This window comes from Henckelia pumila, chromosome 1, assembly GCF_033568475.1.
Source record: "Henckelia pumila isolate YLH828 chromosome 1, ASM3356847v2, whole genome shotgun sequence".
Classification (NCBI taxonomy): domain Eukaryota; kingdom Viridiplantae; phylum Streptophyta; class Magnoliopsida; order Lamiales; family Gesneriaceae; genus Henckelia; species Henckelia pumila.
In genome coordinates, this window is record NC_133120.1 from 159331782 (window position 1) to 159350791 (window position 19010).

A 19010-nucleotide genomic window follows, 5' to 3' on the forward strand; every position below is an offset into this window, starting at 1 on the left:
AATCGAATTGAGCGAACATGTATTTATAGGCGAGGGAGATCGGAAGCTCCGATCTTGGCGGTCCGATTAAATGCTGCCACGTGTCGATCGAAAGCTCCGAACATTCTTCGGTCGTTCCGATCCTGAGGCGGTAATTAATTTTAAGGCGGTGAAAAAGAATTTTAAAGGTTGGATAAGAATGGGTTCGGAATCTCTGAACCACGATCGGAGGTTCCGATCTGCCATTGGAGGGAAAAATTACCGCACAGTTGAAAAATTGGCGGGCAGAGGTTCGGAAGCTCCGATCTATGATCGGTAGTTCCGATCCGGCGAAAGAAAATAAAATCCGATTTTGACTCTTAAATTTTAATATTTTGAAATTTAGTCCTTTATGAAAATAATACACAGAAAAATGTGAGCTTTTATAATTTTGTATAAGTACAATTGATTTGTATTATCCAAAATTAAATTGCTCAAATTTATTATTAAGCTCCCCCTTAATATGACATTAGTTTTAAAATGTGTCTAAATGTGATTAAAATTCAATCATGCCAAGTTCACCACGCAAACGAATAAAAGTGTTTTCATCTAGTGGTTTTGTAAAAATATCAGCAATTTGATTTTTTGTGTCAACATATTGAAGTTCAACGTCATTTTGTTCGATGTGGTCACGAATAAAATGATGACGAATATCAATATGTTTGGTGCACGAATGTTGAATCGGATTCTTTGTAAGACATATGGCACTTGTGTTATCACAAAAAATAAGAATTTTTGAAAAAGATACACCATAGTCGAGCAATTGATGCTTCATCCAAAGAATTTGCGCACAACAACTACCGAAAGCCATATATTTGGCTTCGGTTGTTGACAACGCAACAAAATTTTGTTTCTTTGAAAACCAAAAAACTAAACAATTTCCTAGAAAAAAACAAGTTTCACTAGTGCTTTTTCTGTCCACCTTATATCCACCAAAGTCGGCATCGCAGTAAGCTTTTAAATCAAAGAAACAATTTTTCGAATACCACAAGCCGAGATTTGGATTATTTGACATATATCTAAAAATGCGTTTTAAGGCGAACAAATGCGATTTCTTTGGACATGATTGAAATCGTTCACACAGACACACACTAAACATAATGTCTGGCCTACTAGCAGTAACATATAATAAGGAGCCAATCATACTGCGAAAAGAAGATTGATCTACAGATTTACCATTTTCATCTTTGTCGAGTCTGATTGATGTGCTCATTGGAGTTGATGATGATTTTGAGTTCTCCATCCCAAACTTCTTCAGAATCTCCTTTATATATTTTCTTTGGTTCACAAAGAACTCATCCTTGTACTGCTTGATTTGCAATCCTAGAAAATAATTAAGTTATCCCATCATGCTCATCTCGAAGTGATCCTGCATCAACTTAGAGAATTCTTGACAGAGAGTTTCATTAGTAGAACCAAAAATTATGTCATCAACATAAATTTGCACAATCAATAAGTTATCTTTGACATTCTTGGCAAAAAAAGTAATATCAATCTTTCCCGTTGAAAAATCATTTGAAAGAAGGAAAGTTGATAATTTTTCATACCAAGCTCGAGGAGCTTGTTTCAAACCATACAATGCTTTGTTTAGTCTATACACATGATCAGGCAATAAAGGATCAACAAAGCCATCAGGTTGCTCAATATAAAATTCCTCTTTTAAATCACCATTTAAAAAGGCACTTTTAACATCCATTTGAAATAATTTGAAATTTTTAGATCAAGCAAAAACAAGTAGCATGCGAATGGATTCTAGTATAGAAACAGGCGCATAAGTTTCATCATAATCTATGCCTTTCTCTTGACTATAACCTTTTGCTACAAGCCTAGCTTTATTTCTAGTGATAGTACCATGCTCATCAAGTTTATTTCTAAAGACCCATTTAGTTCCAATTATAGATCTATCATGCGTCCTAGGAACAAGAAACCATATATTATTGCGTTTATATTCATTTAATTCATCTTGCATAGAAATAATCCAAGAATCATCTAATAAAGCATCATCAATGCATTTGGGTTCAACATGAGAAATAAAAGAAAGATGATTGCAGATATTGTTAATAGAAGAACGAGTGGTTACTCCCTTCGAAGGACTTCCAATGATAAGATCATTTCGATGATCTTTGTGAAGAGTTCCTTCCTTCGGAAGAGGAGTTTCCTCAATAGCAGTAATATCATAATTTAAGCTTGAAGAAGTCATCTCTTCTTCAATTAGTTCAAAATAATCATTTATTGAAAAAGAAATTATAGACAAGGATTCATCAAATATAACATGCATGAATTCTTTAACAAGTAAAGTGCGTTTATTAAATACTCTGTAAGCCTTACTTGTTGTAGAATATCCGAGAAATATACCTTTGTCGGACTTGGCGTCAAACTTACCGAGGTTATCCTTACCATTATTGTGGATATAGCATTTTGATCCAAAGGCTCGAAAGTATGAAATGTTAGGCTTTCTTCCTCTCCATAATTCATATGGAGTTTTCTTGAGAATTGGCCTTATTGATACACGATTGATGATGTAACAGGCAGTGTTCATAGCTTCAGCCCAAAAATATTTTGGTACAGAATGCTCACATATCATGGTCCTTGCAATCTCCACAAGTATCCTATTCTTCCTCTCAACGATATCGTTTTGTTGAGGAGTCCTAGGACAAGAAAAATTTTGACCGATGCCTTTATCTTTAAAAAATTTTGTAAAACTCTCATTTTGAAATTCAGTTCTGTGCTCACTACGGATCTGCTTTATAAAAAGATTTTTCTCATTCTCAACGCATTTGACAAAAGTTTTAAAATAATCAAAATCATCATTTTTGTGGGCCAAAAACAATGTCCATGTGAATCGTGAGAAATCATCCACAATGACAAATTCATAAAACTTCCCTCCTAGGCTAGCGTTCCTTGAGGGACCACATAGATCTAGGTGGAGAAGTTCAAGGGGCATAGAAGTTGATACAAAGTTTTTGCTTTTAAAAGATTCTTTTGTGTGTTTGCCAAGTTGACAAGAATCACAAACATAATCTAATTTTAAATTAAATTTTGGCATACCAACAACTAAATCAAGTTTAAAAAGTTTTTCAATGGTACTAGGACCAACATGATCCAGTCGTCTATGCCAAAGAATGTTATCATCAACATTCAAAGATACAAGACTTTTTATATTTGAAAAAGATAAATTGTTTAAAAAACCTTGTATACATTTTCACTTCTATAACCTTTGAAATTTATGGATTTGTCAGAAATGAGTGATATAGTGCATTGTAGGGGAGTGAATTTGACTTCATAACCTCTATCGCACAATTGAATTATTCTTAGTAGATTATGTTTAGGCCCTTTCACTAGGAGTACATCATCAATCAGACAAGTTTTGGATATACCTATTGAGCCAATGCCTTCAATGACTCCCTTACTGTTGTCTCCAAAGGTGACAGTCCCCTTCTCCTTTGGTTCGATTGCTTGAAGTAGTTCTTTGTTTCCCGTCATATGTTTAAAACAACCACTTTCTAGATACCATATACTTGGGAGAACATTTTTCCTATTACCCTGAAAGAAGTTATTATTGGTACCCTTTAGTTCTTTTGGGTCCAAATTGTTAGAAAAGAGAGATATAAGATGGATTTCTAAGAGTTCAGTTTCTCATAGCGACATAATTGCCACTTTCCAAGAGTGCTCCCAGTAGTAGGTAGGGCTAAGGCCTCTTTAAAAACCTATTTCCTTAGACAGAGCAGCGTTCATCAAGAAGACCAGTCGCAAGTCAAGGCAGTTTAAACTGGTAACCGGTCTATGATGAACTCCCTTGGATCATGATCTCATAATGCCGACTGATGAGTTGTTAAGTACTCTTAGGCCTCCATTTCATATAACTCTTTTGATCATATTGATATTTTAATGATCTACATTTATGTCTAACATGACCAATTTTACAGTAGTAGGAACATGAGGTGATGATCTCATTTTAGCTTTAGAAATTAGGCTAGTGAAATCTATTGATTTCTTACCATAACCTATTCCACCTTTATCAAAGCTACTTTTTTGCATTCTTAGAAGATTGTTTAATTTATTACTGCTAATATTAAATTTATCGAATCATTTTTCTAAGTGAGTTATGTCGTCCTTTAGTCTTAGGTTTTCATGCTCCTTAGATTCTAATTCATTTTTAAGATTTTTATTCTCCTTTCTAAGTGATTTAGCCATATCAAACATTTGTTTATAGGCATGCAATAATTCATCATAAGATGGTACCTCATCATCGTCGTCGAAAACAATGTCATCCTCCCTAGCCATGAGGCAGATGTTAGCTTCCTCCTCATGATCGTCACTGTCGCTCTACGTTGCTATTAGGGCTTTCTTCTTTCCTTTGTCCACCTTCTTCTTGAGAGGACACTCATTGGAATAGTGACCTTGCTGTTGACAGTTGTAGCAAGTCACTTCCTTCTCCATCTTCTTATCCTTTTTGAATTTGTTGCCTCGCATAAATCTTTTGAACTTTCTAGCAAAGAGAGCCATGTCATCATCATCATCATCATCATTAGTCTGGCTGGATAAGGCAATCCCCTTTGCCTTGACATCTTCTTTCTTTGCTTCCTTTCTTGTGGATACTTCCAACTCATGGGTTTTGAGGGTCCCATGAAGTTGGTCAAGATCATAGGATGCGACATCTCCTTTGTTGGATTCAATGATCGTCGTTCTTTTAGAATTCCCACTTCTTTGGTAGGGCGCGTAGTGCTCTCTTTCCACACTTGCTTTGTTGGATATTGTTCTCAAATTTGGGCTAACTCATTGATGATTTGAGTAAGCCTCCGGAGCATGGTGTCAAGATCTTCATTGGCCTCCATCTCAAATGTCTCGTATTTGAGTTGAAGTAGATCAATCTTTGTTTCTTTGACTTGATTTGTCCCTTCGTGGCAAATCTCCAGCTTGTCCCAAATTTCTTTGGCGGATGAGCACATTGATATCCGGTTGTATTCATTCATATCTAGAGAACAATGCAAAATATTCATCGCTTTAGCATTTTGAGATATTAAACGCATATCCTCGGTAAAATCATCCATTCCCTTGGGAATTTTCAGCCCTTCAACCTCTTTCATAGGTGTGTAGGGACCTTTTACCGTGACTTTTCAAAGGTCATAATCTACGGATTGGATATATAGGGACATTCGATTTTTCCAATAGCCGTAGTTTATCCCGTTGAAAAGAGGAGGACGATTAGTAGATTGTCCTTGAGCATAATCGCTAGATAGATTTGACATAGAGCCTTTTTGAAAGAATTTTGTAAAAAAAAAAGGTGTCTCTGATACCACTTGTTAGAACCTAATGGGAGGGGGGGGGGGATTTAGGTTCTATAGGCAACTTTAGCAATTTAAAGCAATTTTGTAAATACGAAAGCGGAAGACTATAAATCAATTAAATAAATGCGATAAGTAAATGCGGAATGTAAATAAAGCGATAAATAAGATAGGATATGTTTATGGAAGTTCGACGATAAATCGTCTACGTCTCCCCTTCTTGGTTAAGGTCGATTAAACAAGGATCGACTAGCACTTCAATGTCTTGGCCTTGATGGCTACAAGGATAGCCGTACAACTCAACACGATCACCGCGCCGATGCAACTCGAACACTTGGCCTTAAGGGCTCCAATGATAGCCACAACAAAAAGAACAACTCGGGCTTCACACTCGAGTAATATACAACCACTATTTACAAGCACTTATACAACTCGATATATAAATATTTTTGAGGGACTTGATAAGGCTTGAAATGCTTGAAGAATATCTCAAAGAATGCTTGAATGGATGAGAGACTCGAAGGTGAGTTGTGTGTCTTCAAATGCTTTGAAATGCCTCTATTTATAGTTGAGAATTCGACATCGATCGGAACTTCCATTTCCAGCTATGGAACATCCGAAATTTGAATACTGAGATTACGCGGTTGTACAAGATCGGAACGTCTGATCCAGATATGAGCTTCCGATCGGCACAATAAATGTGTTGTCGAACAAAAGTCTTCCGGACAGGATCAACTGACTGCGGCCAGGATCGGAACTTCCGAACCACCATCGGAGCTTCCGATCCGCATGCTTCGTTGCTTCCGTTCTGCTTCCGAACATAAAAAATGCTGACTGGTCAAGGATCGGAACTTTCGATCCGAGATCGGAGCTTCCGATCATCCCTGGGCTTCCGAAGGTCCTTCTAAACTGGTTCGGAACGTCCGAACTGGCATCGGAGCTTGATAGGAGTCATTGTTATTGTGTTTTATTGTTCGTTTGTGTGGTGTTTTGCTTTCTTTCCATGTCGTATTGTTATTTTTATTCATTTTTTGGTTGCATTTAGTATTTTTTTGTATTATGTTCACTCTTATTGATTTATGGTTAATTTGGCAGGAAAATGAGGAAAATCATAAATTTGGGAATCATAAGGGGGTGCGCTCGGTCTGCAGGATTTAGCAGACCGAGCGCAGGCATAGTATGAAGTGGCAGAAATATTGAGAGAAGTTGAACGCTCGGTCGGTAGAAAATAGCAGACCGAGCACGTGCTCAAGGAAATGGGCAGAAGGTTGGTGGAATTCCCAGTGCTCGGTCGGTAGAAAATAGCAGACCGAGCGCCCGCACGTAATTTAGGAAATTTTAATTTTGGGTGTTCTAAAAAGAAGGGAATCTGAGGGGCACTATATATAAGATTTTTTCACACTTTTCAAGGGTTGGATACACAAGGAATTGAGGCAGAGGCGGCTGCAAAAGATTGAAGATTTCGTCTTCTCATTGGGAGTTCTTCTTCTTCACAATTTCTGAATTTTTATGTTGACAAACATTGTTAGATTAAATTTTTATTATGAGTTGTAGTAGCTAAACTTTCTTTTGTTGGAATTTAGGGGATCCTTACCCCGAAACAGGTTTATGTGATTGAATTTGTTGGACGAATTGATTTTGATTTATACGAGTATTTGATTTTATTATGGTTTATTATTCTATGTTGAGGAGTAGCTAACTTTAGCATAGATTCGTAAGTTGTGAATTGTTGTCGAGAGATAAATTCATGATTAGGACGAGTGATAGAATCCATGGACTTAAAATATGCATAGAAATATGCTATTTAGTACATGTTGATAACCATAGTCCACCAGGTTGAAAGTTGTAAGAATTCAAAGCTCGCAATGCAATCAGTAATGATAAACAATTGAAGAGATTTAATTGTTTCATTAACTTGAATTAGATTGGCATAAACTCGAGAGAGAGTGTCGATATTTCAGGAATTCTTGTCAAATTTATGAGTGTAAAAGTAAATTTCAATCGTTCAATTCAATTTAATTAGGGGGAAAGTGAACCGAGATTTCAAATTTTTTTTTCATATTATATTTTTAGTTCCAAGTATTGCTGTGGTCAATTTTATTTTCATTCAATTTTTTTTTAGTTAAATTCTTCACTTTATTATTTTAATATTTTCAATTATCAAACTTGAGTTACTTTGGGGAGAGAAATAAAATAATTGAATTATTGTGACGTAGTCCCTAAGGACGATACTAGTACTCTGTACACTTTTCTATAACTTGAGTCGTGCACTTGCGATAATTTTGAGCATAAAAAGGAAATATTTATATTGATTTTAAGTGTTGGTATTTGCTCGATCAAGTTTTTGGTGCCGTTGCCGGGGACTATTGATTACTTTGATTTATCTTATTTAATTTTCTCTACTTCAATTTTAATCACTATTTTCATCTGTGAACTGCAAGATCCTCTTGCAGTGCGTGCAACATTCACCCGAATTAGAACTCTTGCCTTTTGATCCAGAGATTGAAAGAACTTTTCGCTGGAGAAAAAGGCAACAACAAGAATCCATGGCGGGACAAGAACGACTACATGGAGATGGAGAAGCTGAGAATAACGCACCACCTATCTACAGATCCATGATGGATTGCCATACATTGAAAATGTCAGACCAAGAATCATCAGGCCAACCATAGCAGCAAATCATTTTGAAATAAAGCCTGCTATCATTCAAATGGTGCAAAACACATTCAAATTTGGTGGGATGACAATCGATGATCCTTATGCTCACCTGACAAATTTTCTAGAAATCTGTGATACCTTCAAGATGCAGGGAGTCTCTGATGATGCTATCCGTTTGCGCTTATTCCCTTTTTCTTTAAGAGATAAAGATAAAGCATGACTAACAAATTTACCTGCAGGTTCCATCACTACTTGGGATGATCTCGCAAAGGTTTTCCTGACCAAATACTTCCCACCGTCCAAATCAATGAAACTCAGAGCTGACATCACAACATTTGCTCAAGGCGAACGGGAAACACTCTATGAAGCATGCAAGCGCTACAAAGATTTATTGAGGAGATTCCCACACCACCAACTACCAGACGGTCTTGTGGCACAAACTTTTTATTATGGTCTTCCTCACTCTAATCGCACCATGTTAGATGCAGTTGCAGGTGGTAATCTGTTACGAAAATCACCAGAGGACGGATATGAGTTAATTGAGGAGATGGCATCCAGAAGTTATCACCCTCAATCCAAGATGAATGCAGACAGGAGACCCACAGGAATGCATCAAGTGGATGCATTCCCCTCAGTAGCCGCTCAGCTTGAGGTGATGAATAAGAGGATTGAAGAGTTAACTCTAGGGTAGTCCGCGATGCGCATTCAAGAAGTATGGTGTGAGAAATGTGGTGCTGAACACTTCACAAAAGATTGTCAAACTGGCAATCTGTCATATCAGCCAGATGGAGGCATGCTAAACCATGTGGGGAATCAAAACCGCCCTAGGAATGATCCATTCTCAAACACATATAATCCAGGGTGGAAACAACATCCAAATTTTTCGTGGGGAGGACAAATAATAGGCCTTATGGGAATCAGAATTATGGGAAACAATAGCATGAGGAGAAGTCGAGTCTGGAACAGATAATGCAAAAATTCATATCATCCACTGAAACCAGAATGCAAAATCAAGATGCATTTATAAAGAATTTGGAGAATCAGATAGGGTAGTTGGCCAAGGAAATGTCAGGTAGAGAGCATGGTACTTTGCCAAGCGACACAGAGAAGAATCTAAAAGAGCAGGTAAAGGCTGTTGAATTAAGAAGTGGGAAGAGAATCAAAGGTGAGAGATGAGGTAAGAAAGAGTCAGAACCAGTTATATTAGAGAAAAATGTAGGTAAGTCTACTACTTCTACACAACCACCCACATCACAATCAAATATTGTTATTCCACCACCTTTTCCTACAGCTCTCAAGAAGGCCAAGTTAGATTCTCAGTTTGCCAAATTCCTAGAAGTATTCAAGAAATTGAATATAAACATTCCCTACGCCGATGCATTGATGCAAATTCCCAGCTATGCTAAGTTCTTGAAGGAGATTCTCTCCAACAAGAGAAAATTGGAGGAGCATGCAATTATCAGTCTAACAGAAAATTGTTCTGCACTAGTTCAGAACAAGATCCCATCGAAGCAAAAAGATCCAGGGAGTTTTTCTATCTGTTGTGTTATTAATGATGTGCAATTTCATAAAGCTTTGTGTGATTTGTGTAATAGCATAAAATTAATGCCATATTCTATCTTCAGGAAACTGATCTTGGGAGAGACAAAGTCCACCAGGATGTCGTTGCAATTAGCGGAAATATCTATAAAATATCCGAGAGGGATAATAGAGGATGTGTTGGTAAAAGTCGACAAATTCATCTTTCTGATAGACTTTGTGGTAATTGATATGGAGGAAGACTTGGACATGCCACTTATTCTGGGAAGACCTTTCCTGGCAACAGGAAAATCACTAATCGATGTCCAAAAGGGAGAGCTACATCTGAGAGTGGGAGAGGAGAAAATCTCATTTGATGTGTTTAATGCATTGAAATTTTCACAATGTAATGAAGAATGTTTTCAAATCGATATTGTGGACTCACTTCTGTATGATTATGTGCAGGATACATTTCAAGAGCCATTAGAAGCTGCACTCATATCTCCTCCCCATGATAACTTAATTAACATAGAGATAGAAGAGATGATTGCTTACTTGAATGATAACCAGTCATGGATAAAAGGTGGCAAGCTCAGACTCGAAGATCTTGGTGATCGGAAGGATTTAGTCCTCCAGAAATCAAGTCTTGAAGAACCACCAACTGTTGAATTGAAACCATTACCTGCCCATCTGAAATATGTATTTCTAGGTGAGAATGAACATTTACCTGTCATAATTTCTTCTTCTTTGACAGGTGAGATGGAGGCCAGATTGCTGGATGTTCTCAAAAGACACAAGAGTGTGTTCTCCTGGAAGGTAGCAGATATCAAAGGCATTAATACATCCATCTGAATACATAAAATATTAATGGAAGATAAGATCAACCCCTTGGTCCAACCATAGAGGAGATTGAATCCTAAGATGCAAGAAGTAGTGAAGGATTAAACGATAAAACTTCTGGATGCAAGTATCATTTATCCCATTTCTGATAGTGCATGGGTGAGTTCAGTTCCATGTGTACCGAAAAAAGGGGGGATAACTGTCATTAAGAATGAGAAAAATGAGCTGATACCTACTAGGACAGTTACAGGTTGGCGTGTGTGCATAGATTATAGGAAATTGAATGACGCAACCCGTAAAGACCATTTTCCCCTCCCTTTCATTGACCAAATGCTAGAAAGACTTGCTGGGTATGAATTTTATTGTTTTTTAGATGAGTATTCAGGATACAATCAAATTGTGATTGCACCTGAAGATCAGGATAAAACAACTTTTACTTGCCCATATGGTACGTTTTCCTATAGACGCATGCCTTTTGGTTTTTGTAATGCTCCTGCAACTTTTTAGAGATGCATGACTGCTATATTTCATGATATGGTCGAAACTTTTTTAGAAATATTCATGGATGATTTTTCCATTTTTGGCCAGTCTTTTGATGCATGTCTGAATAATCTGAATAATGTTTTGATGAGATGTGAGGAGACGAACTTGGTACTAAACTGGGAAAAGTGCCACTTCATGGTGACAAAAGGTATTGTATTAGGGCACCGAATATCTGAGCAGGGAATCGAGGTGGACAGGGCCAAGGTGCAAGTCATTCAGAATTTTCCTCCACCGACGACGATCAAGGGAGTCAGAAGTTTTCTAGACCATGCCGGTTTTTATCGGCGGTTCATTAAAGAATTTTCAAAAATTGCAAACCTCTGTCTTCGTTATTGATGAAAGATACGCATTTTAATTTTGATTCCAATTGTTTACAGGAGTTTGAACTTCTGAGAGAAAAATTGGTGACTGCATCAGTGCTGACCTCACCGGATTGGGATCTTCCATTTGAGGTGATGTGTGACGCCAATGACTTGGCTGTGGGAGCTGTACTTGCCCAGAGGATAGACAAGGTATTCCGTACTATTTACTATGCTATCAAAACCCTGAATGAAGATCAATTGAATTATGCCACCATTGAAAAGGAGTTGTTAGCTGTAGTTTCTGCACTTGACAACTTTCATTTATACCTTGTACTTTCAAAAATAATTGTATACACTTATCACTCTGCAATAAGACACCTATTGGCTAAGAAAGATGCAAAATCTAGGTTGATAAGGTGGATCCTGCTCTTACAAGAATTTGACTTAGAAATAAAGGATAAAAAAGGAGTAGAAAATGTTGTCGCAGATCACCTGTCTAGACTAGAATGCATTCCTGATAGTGCACAAAATGATACTGAGGACATAGATGATTGGTTCCCTAATGAAAATTTGTTTGCCAAAGAACACTCATCATGGTATGCTAATTTTGCAAATTACTTGGTCACGGGCACACTCCCACATAACTTGTCTTTTCATCAAAAGAAAAAGTTTCTGTCAGATGTGAAGCATTATTTTTGGGAAGAACCTTTTAAGTTTAAAATATTGATGACTATATGATCCGGATATGTGTGGCAGAAGGAGAGATGAAAAGTATACTCAGTCATTGTCATGACCGTGAGGTAGGTGGCTATGCTGGACCTATCAAGACGGCAGCTAAGGTACTTGAATGTGGGTTCTATTGGCCCAATCTTTTTAAAGATGCGCATGCTTATGTCCTTGAATGTGATAGATGTCAGTGGACAGGTAATATCTCAAACCGTCATGAAATGCCTTTGAAGAATATTATTGAGTGAGAGATATTTGATGTGTGGGGAATCGACTTTATGGGACCATTTCCAAACTCTTTTACAAAAAAAATACATTTTTGTCGCCGTCGATTATGTTTTTAAATGGGTAGAGGTTGAAGCTTTTGCAACTAATGATTCACAGGTGGTTCTAAATTTTTTGAAGAAAAACATTTTAACCGATTTGGTACACCCCGTGCGATTATTAGTGATGATGGCACCCACTTTTGCCACAAACTCTTTGAAAAACTTTTGAAGAAATATGATGTCAAGAAAAAAGTTTCTACACCCTATCATCCCCAAACGAGTGGCCAAGTAGAAGTATCCAATCTAGAAATTAAGCAAATTTTAGAAAAAATGTGAATACAAATAGAAAGGATTGGGCACTTTGACTTGATGATGCATTATGGGCCTATAGTACTGCTTTTAAAACTCCTATAGGCACCTCCCCATACAGACTGTTGTTTGGTAATTCATGTCATTTGCCATTTGAGTTAGAGCATAGAGCATATTGGGCTATCAAAGCATTAAATTTTGAATTTGTTGCTGCAGGTGAGCAGAGATTGCTTGAGCTGAACCAATTATAGGAATTTCGAGATCAAGCATACGATATGGTGGTGTCATACAAAGAAAGGACCAATATAATACATGACAGACGCATTCGCCAAATATAATTTAAGGAAGGAGAAGCAATTCTTTTATTTAACTCAAGGTTGAGGATCTTTCCTGGAAAGTTGAAGTCTAGGTGGTCCGGTCCTTAAAAAATCACTAAGGTGTATCCATCGGGGGCCATTGAAATAAAGGATGCATGAAACGAGTTTTTCACGGTCAATGCTCAGAGGCTGAAACACTATGTGGGGGGTGAGGTCGACTCAATGCCATTCATTACCAATGTAAGGTCCAAAAAGTCCACTAGCTTAATCACGATTATTTGATTTAATTATATGATTTAATGCAGGTTATTTAGAATATTTAATTGTTATGTGGAATTATGTGATTTACTGGATGCCTGGAATTATGTGATTTCTATGTTATTTTTTTAAAGTTTTCAGATTGGTATTAATTTTGGTTCGTAGGTACGAGTATAGCCTTGAAACGAGTTAAAAAAAATATGTTAAATTAAGTTTAAAGGGATGCAGTGTATTTTATTGAGTGGGGGAGTAAAATTTTAAAGGATTTTTAAATGTAACTAATGGGCCATGTTGGAGCTCATTAGTCACAAAAGAAAAGCGTTCAGAAATTTTATTCTGAACTCTCGTTTGAACGCTCACTTTTCTTCCTCAAAATCCCTCTCAAACGCTGCATCAAGGCTAGGGTTCTTCAGAGGCTCGAGGCTAGATCGTCCTACCGCTCAGGTTATTTCCAATCGAATCAATCCAGGCAAGTTTTTACTGTTTTTAAACCCATTCAAGAATATAGTTATTTTCAAGGTAAAACCCTAGGTGTTTGATTGATGATCCATGAATGTTTTATTGAAAAATTCTATGAGTATGTTGCTTGATTGTGATACGTGAAGCATTCCTGAGGTGTTCGATTCATGTTTATCGAGTTTTGAAAGATTTGAAGGCAATAAATCAGATTTTTGGGTAAAAGTAGTTTTGAAGGTGTTGATTCTAAATCTTTGAAATGTTTGATGCATTGGTATAATTTATTTTGAGTTTATGATGTTGTAGAATGATATTTTGATGGAAAAATTGTCCCAAAGCATTGTGGGTTTTGAGAAAATGCAAAAAAGATCAGTTTTCGGAAAAGGAAGACGCGACGGGGCACCCGCGCTGCCTGGCAGTGCGCCGCGCCTGCGTCGCGTTCATCAGTGAACAGGAGGCACGCCCGCGCTGCTAGGCAGTGCGCCCGCACCTGCGTCGCGTAAATCTGCGAGCAGGAGGCGCGCCCGCGCCTACTTTGCGAGTTTTTGAGTTTTTGAGTTTTTGAGTCCTAAAAATCATGATTTTTATACTTTAATGTATTTTAATTATTTTAAGAATGTTCATGAAGAATTTTAAAGTTTTGAAGGTCCGAAACGGACGGAATGCCTCACGTGGATCGATCAAGTTATGTATTGCATGATTTTGTGACTTTCTCATGAAATTTAATTTCTCATGAAATGTTTTGACGGATTTTAAGCATGTAGCATCACGAGAAACTTTATGAACATGTACGAGATTTATGAAATGAAATGATAAGATTAATGATATGATGCATGGAAAATATTTTGATGATTTATGCGTCTTGTGGTGATTATATGGGGTATGCACTTTGGGATGAGCTCCGAAGTGGCTATCCAAAGAACGAAAGTTACGGGCTTAATGCCATATGCTTGTCTGATCAGCAGGAAACTATGAATGGCTCGTTATGACGGTTACCACACTACTCATACTTCATCACCCCAAATATTTTATGTTAGGACTACATCAAAGTTATTTCTGTAAAGTTTAAGTTAAAGTTTTCTCTTTTAAAGTTAGAAAATCCTTTCTGCATGTTCTTGCTGAGTCTTTCGACTCACTATACTTGAATGGTGCAGGTAATGATGAGGTGGATACTTTTATTGATGATTATGTGGGCGGACATGAGGGAGAGGCAGGGGTCGGTCCAACGGGCAATGCATGAGTGTGAATGCTTTAGATTAGAGGATGTTTTAAATATTGTTATTGGTTGAGAGGCAAACAAGTTTTAAAATTTTAAGTTGATGGCCATGCTTGGCAAATAATTTTAGATGTTTTCTTTTATTTGGTGCACATTTTATACGCTCTTTTAATAAAGAATATGATGCTTCCGCAAAGTTTTTATTTCTTTCAAAATTTTATGTAAGTATGTTTGAGTAACGTTTCGGTTGAGAAATTGGGACGTTACAACCAAACTGGCTAACCAAGACTAGTTTGGGGAGGAGAACAGTCGAGCTCTAGACTCTAAATTGAGAACTACTCTCTTAGCTCTCTTTTAATTTAATTTATTTTTTTTGAGATTTTTTACTCTTATTTTCTTTTAATTTTGAGCAATTTGTTTTTCTTTTATTTTTGAAAAAAAGAGGGAGTTTTCAAAATGGAGATGCGTTCGGTTTGCAAATTACTGCAGACCGAGCGCCCAAAAATACCCCAACGTACTTTTTTGATATTCTCCAGATGCCTCCAGCTCCAAGAGAAGTCCATCAGCTGGAATCTTGTCCCCTTCTTTCAATAGAGCAATATCTCCCACCAGAATGCTTGAGACAGGAATCTGATGCTTAACACCATTCCTCAAAACTATTACTGTTTGGCTTCCTTTTATTGCCTTGTCCAAATAAGCCCCAACTCCTTTTTCAATGGTCGAAGATATCACAGATAAGAACAAGGAAAAAACAAAGCCATACGTCCCGTCTTGCCATCCATCATCCCACCCGTACAAGATGATTCCGACTATAATAAGATACACAGAACATGCACATAGGAAAAGAAACGAAATCCTTTTGAATCTGCGTAACATGGCCAATAAGTACTGATAGCAAACACCTCTAGTACTTCCACAAGTGTTGGATGCAAAAAATTCGATCCGGTTGCGCAGATCAGCATCATCTCCGCGAATTCCGTAACCGGCATGCGTCTTGAGTGACAAAATGATTCCATCAACACCTCCAAGATCCCTCAACATCTCATGATTCTTACTCTTTGTGAGTTGCATTAGCTTTTCCTTGTCGACGTTGTTGTACGGAGAGCTGCTGTCTGTTGGCATCCACACGATCACAAAAGAGAGCCTACGGAGCCTTTTCATGATTATCTATGCGAAAGACGAGTTCTTTGAAAGTTCCTTTGAAATTTTTCATTTCTGCAATATCAACACGAACAACATGCTACTTGCAATTTGCAAAATGTTGTTTTCCGAATGTACATAAAATTGATGTTGGGCCCTCCGAAAATAATAAATTGTGGATAATGGGCAACCGCTACTTGCACACCCCATTAATGTTGGGCCCAACTGCTAATTTTTGTAGCTACGACCTTTGATTTGCAGATGGGCCAAAGTGTAATTGTTTTTTTTCAAAATTATCCAAGAATTTTCTTATAAATTGCATGGGCCTCACATGCTCTTAATGCTAATCTTATTGTTGATTTTGTGCTCACTTCCGATGTATCTATCTTCACATATGTCCTCACTGATTCCTATTGAATTAATGATAATTTTAAAAAAAAGAATTGTATGGGCTTCATTTTGTTCAAATTCCGGACATATTTTAACTCCAAGTCTCTTGTTTCTAACAATTCTATTATAAACTCTTGCGGAATAATAATGAATTATGTCCCTAAAGTTTCCATGGTTTCCCAAAAATATACTAATACTTTATTCGTTCTCAATTATGTTCCTCTTTTTACAAAAATGTTCCCTGATATGTCCTCCAGACTAAAAATTTCCTATAATACCCTTAAATTAAAATGTCATTTAATTCTTCTCTTAGGCTCTAAAAAAAAAATTAGTATCAGAGACTATGTAATTTTATTCAGACTTTATATTATTCATTAAATCATACTTCTCTTTGTTGAGGAAGAGATTTTCAGCAAACCATGGATTCAAACGAGAGTTTGAACCAGAAGAATTTCATTGACATGAAATCCCATAAACAAGTGAATCTATTTAAAATAGATTCTCTACAACAGAATTTAAAAAGACTTGGGTCTTTTATACGCTCTGAAGAGGGAAAAATACATTTTCACTCCTCATACTTTCATATCAAAACACTTTTGGTCCTTAAACATTTCAACACAATACTTTTAGTCCTTAAACTTTAAAAATTGTAGCAAAATTAGTCCTTGTCATTTATTTTAGAGTTAAATATATTTGTGAGGACTAATTTATGATATTATTAAATTTTAGGGACTAAAAATGAATAAAATTAATAATAAAATATTCTGAAAAGATAAAACATAAAAATAGTAAATGAAACTCTATTTTTTAAAAAATATTTTATGTTTTATCTTTATATTCAAATTGAAAAAAAAATTTAAAAACTAAAATTAAAATTAGAGTTTCAAGATTAATTTTTATACCATATGTATTTTTTATTTTTTGTATTTTATTATTAATTTTTAATATTTATAAACATAATTATATATTACATAATTATATTTGATATTTTAATAAAATTTATCTAGTTTGTATCTTATTATTAAATAAAAGTAAATAATTAATCAGATTTGATATCAAATAAATTATTTAGTATCAAAAATATTGAATAAATTTTATTTTAAAAAATTATTAGAAAACACATTAAGAAATGTGCTTATTAAAATATTTATAGGATATTATAATTTTAAAAATATATTCTGTGAATTTTATGAAAAAACTCCATATTCTAAAGTAGATATTTTTTGTTCAAATAAAAAAACCGTAATAAATTTTATTTACATATAATAACATTAATATAAAAAAGAATAAATATGTTACTAAAAAATATTTATGTTGTAGATATATGATTATTTATGATCTTTATTTTTCATGTTTATTTTATTTAGGTCCCTATAATTTAAAAATATAATAAATTAGTCCCAAAAAATATATTTAATCATAAAAAAAAACTATAAGGACTAAGTGTGTTGCAATTTGTAAAGTTTAAGGACTAAAAATGTTATTTTGAAATGTTTAAGGACCAAAAACGTTTTGATGTGAAAGTATAAGGACTAAAACTGTACTTTTCCCCTCTGAAGAGATTAAGAAATATGATTTCTAATTCTCATTTTTTAGAAATTACACCAGATTTCTCTAAACTCTCCGGAGATCGTAGAGAAATTCAAAAGACGGTACAATATTACAGCAATAAGCTGTATGAAATACCTCGGAAGATTGAAGAAATCCTTAAGAAACAAGAAAAAATTCTTAGAACTCTAAAGAATCTTCAATACAAAAATCATAAATTTAGAACACACATCTGGTTCTAGAAAAAGAAATACAGGAGGAAGGTTACCACTCTCGTTTGGTGCCGAACCTTTAATACATCAGAAAGGTAAAACCAAAATGGTACAAAAACCTTTAACTGATGAAGAAATGATGATTTATCTTATAAAAGCAGTATCACAGAAAAACACTATTTGATGACTACTTTAGAAAGATTAAATCTCGAGGATCTACAAGATCTTGCAGATTTATTTGCGAATCTCAAAGTAGTAGATCTAAAAATGAATTCTCTTTAGGGTGAACAACCCATAGGGAATCCTCCAAGATATGTGGTTAAACAGAAGAACCACATAGTGAGTTCTATGTTGGGAAAAATTCACATCCAGCAGCAACCAGGTCAAGAAGTAGTAAGATACCACTACATCAAGCTCCTTGCGGAAAAACTGTTTTAGATCCGATACATCCTTATGGGGTTATATTAAACCTTGATGTTATGGACTTCAAAAACAGAGAAGATCTCATAGATGATTGGACATCAGCTATGAGAATAGCAGCATGAACTTTAGATCTCAATAAAGAAGGATTTATCAAACTTCTGGAAATGAGTCTAATGGGATCTGTTAAGATAGCTTGGGAAATGAACATGCCAGAGACTAAAGAATCAGTCTTAGCAGGAGAATCTCTAAGCGAAATTGGAGGAAGAAGGACCACCCTATTCAAGGCACAATTTATAAGAGTGGATTATTTTAATAATCAAGATACAGAGAAGAAAAGAAGATATACTCAAGATCTGTATAGTCTCGAATTGCACGATATTTGTTTAGTTGATGAATACATTATGTTATTCACTAAATACAGATGGAATTCGGGTGTAGTAGCCCGTATCCAAAACTAATGATTAATGAGTAATTAATCGTATATTCATGTTGAGATTAAGTAAAACATGATTAAAAAAATTCCAGATGAATTAACGGAGTCCAGAAATGGATCCAGGACACTAAAAAATGGTGGATATGGTTCGG

General features: G+C 35.7%; 2 protein-coding genes across 2 annotated transcripts; both read left to right on the forward strand.

Annotated features, from left to right (window-relative positions):
• Nucleotides 1-8013: 8013 nt before the first annotated feature.
• Nucleotides 8014-8652, forward strand: LOC140874315 (uncharacterized). Its single transcript, XM_073277591.1, has 2 exons — nt 8014-8134; nt 8201-8652. The coding sequence occupies exons 1-2, from the start codon at nt 8014-8016 to the stop codon at nt 8650-8652; spliced, it is 573 nt and encodes a 190-aa protein (XP_073133692.1).
• Nucleotides 8653-9026: 374 nt separating this feature from the next.
• LOC140874316 (uncharacterized) lies at nt 9027-11902 on the forward strand. Its single transcript, XM_073277593.1, has 5 exons — nt 9027-9126; nt 9253-10188; nt 10234-10295; nt 10908-11066; nt 11240-11902. The coding sequence occupies exons 1-5, from the start codon at nt 9027-9029 to the stop codon at nt 11900-11902; spliced, it is 1920 nt and encodes a 639-aa protein (XP_073133694.1).
• The last annotated feature ends 7108 nt before the right edge of the window (nt 11903-19010 follow it).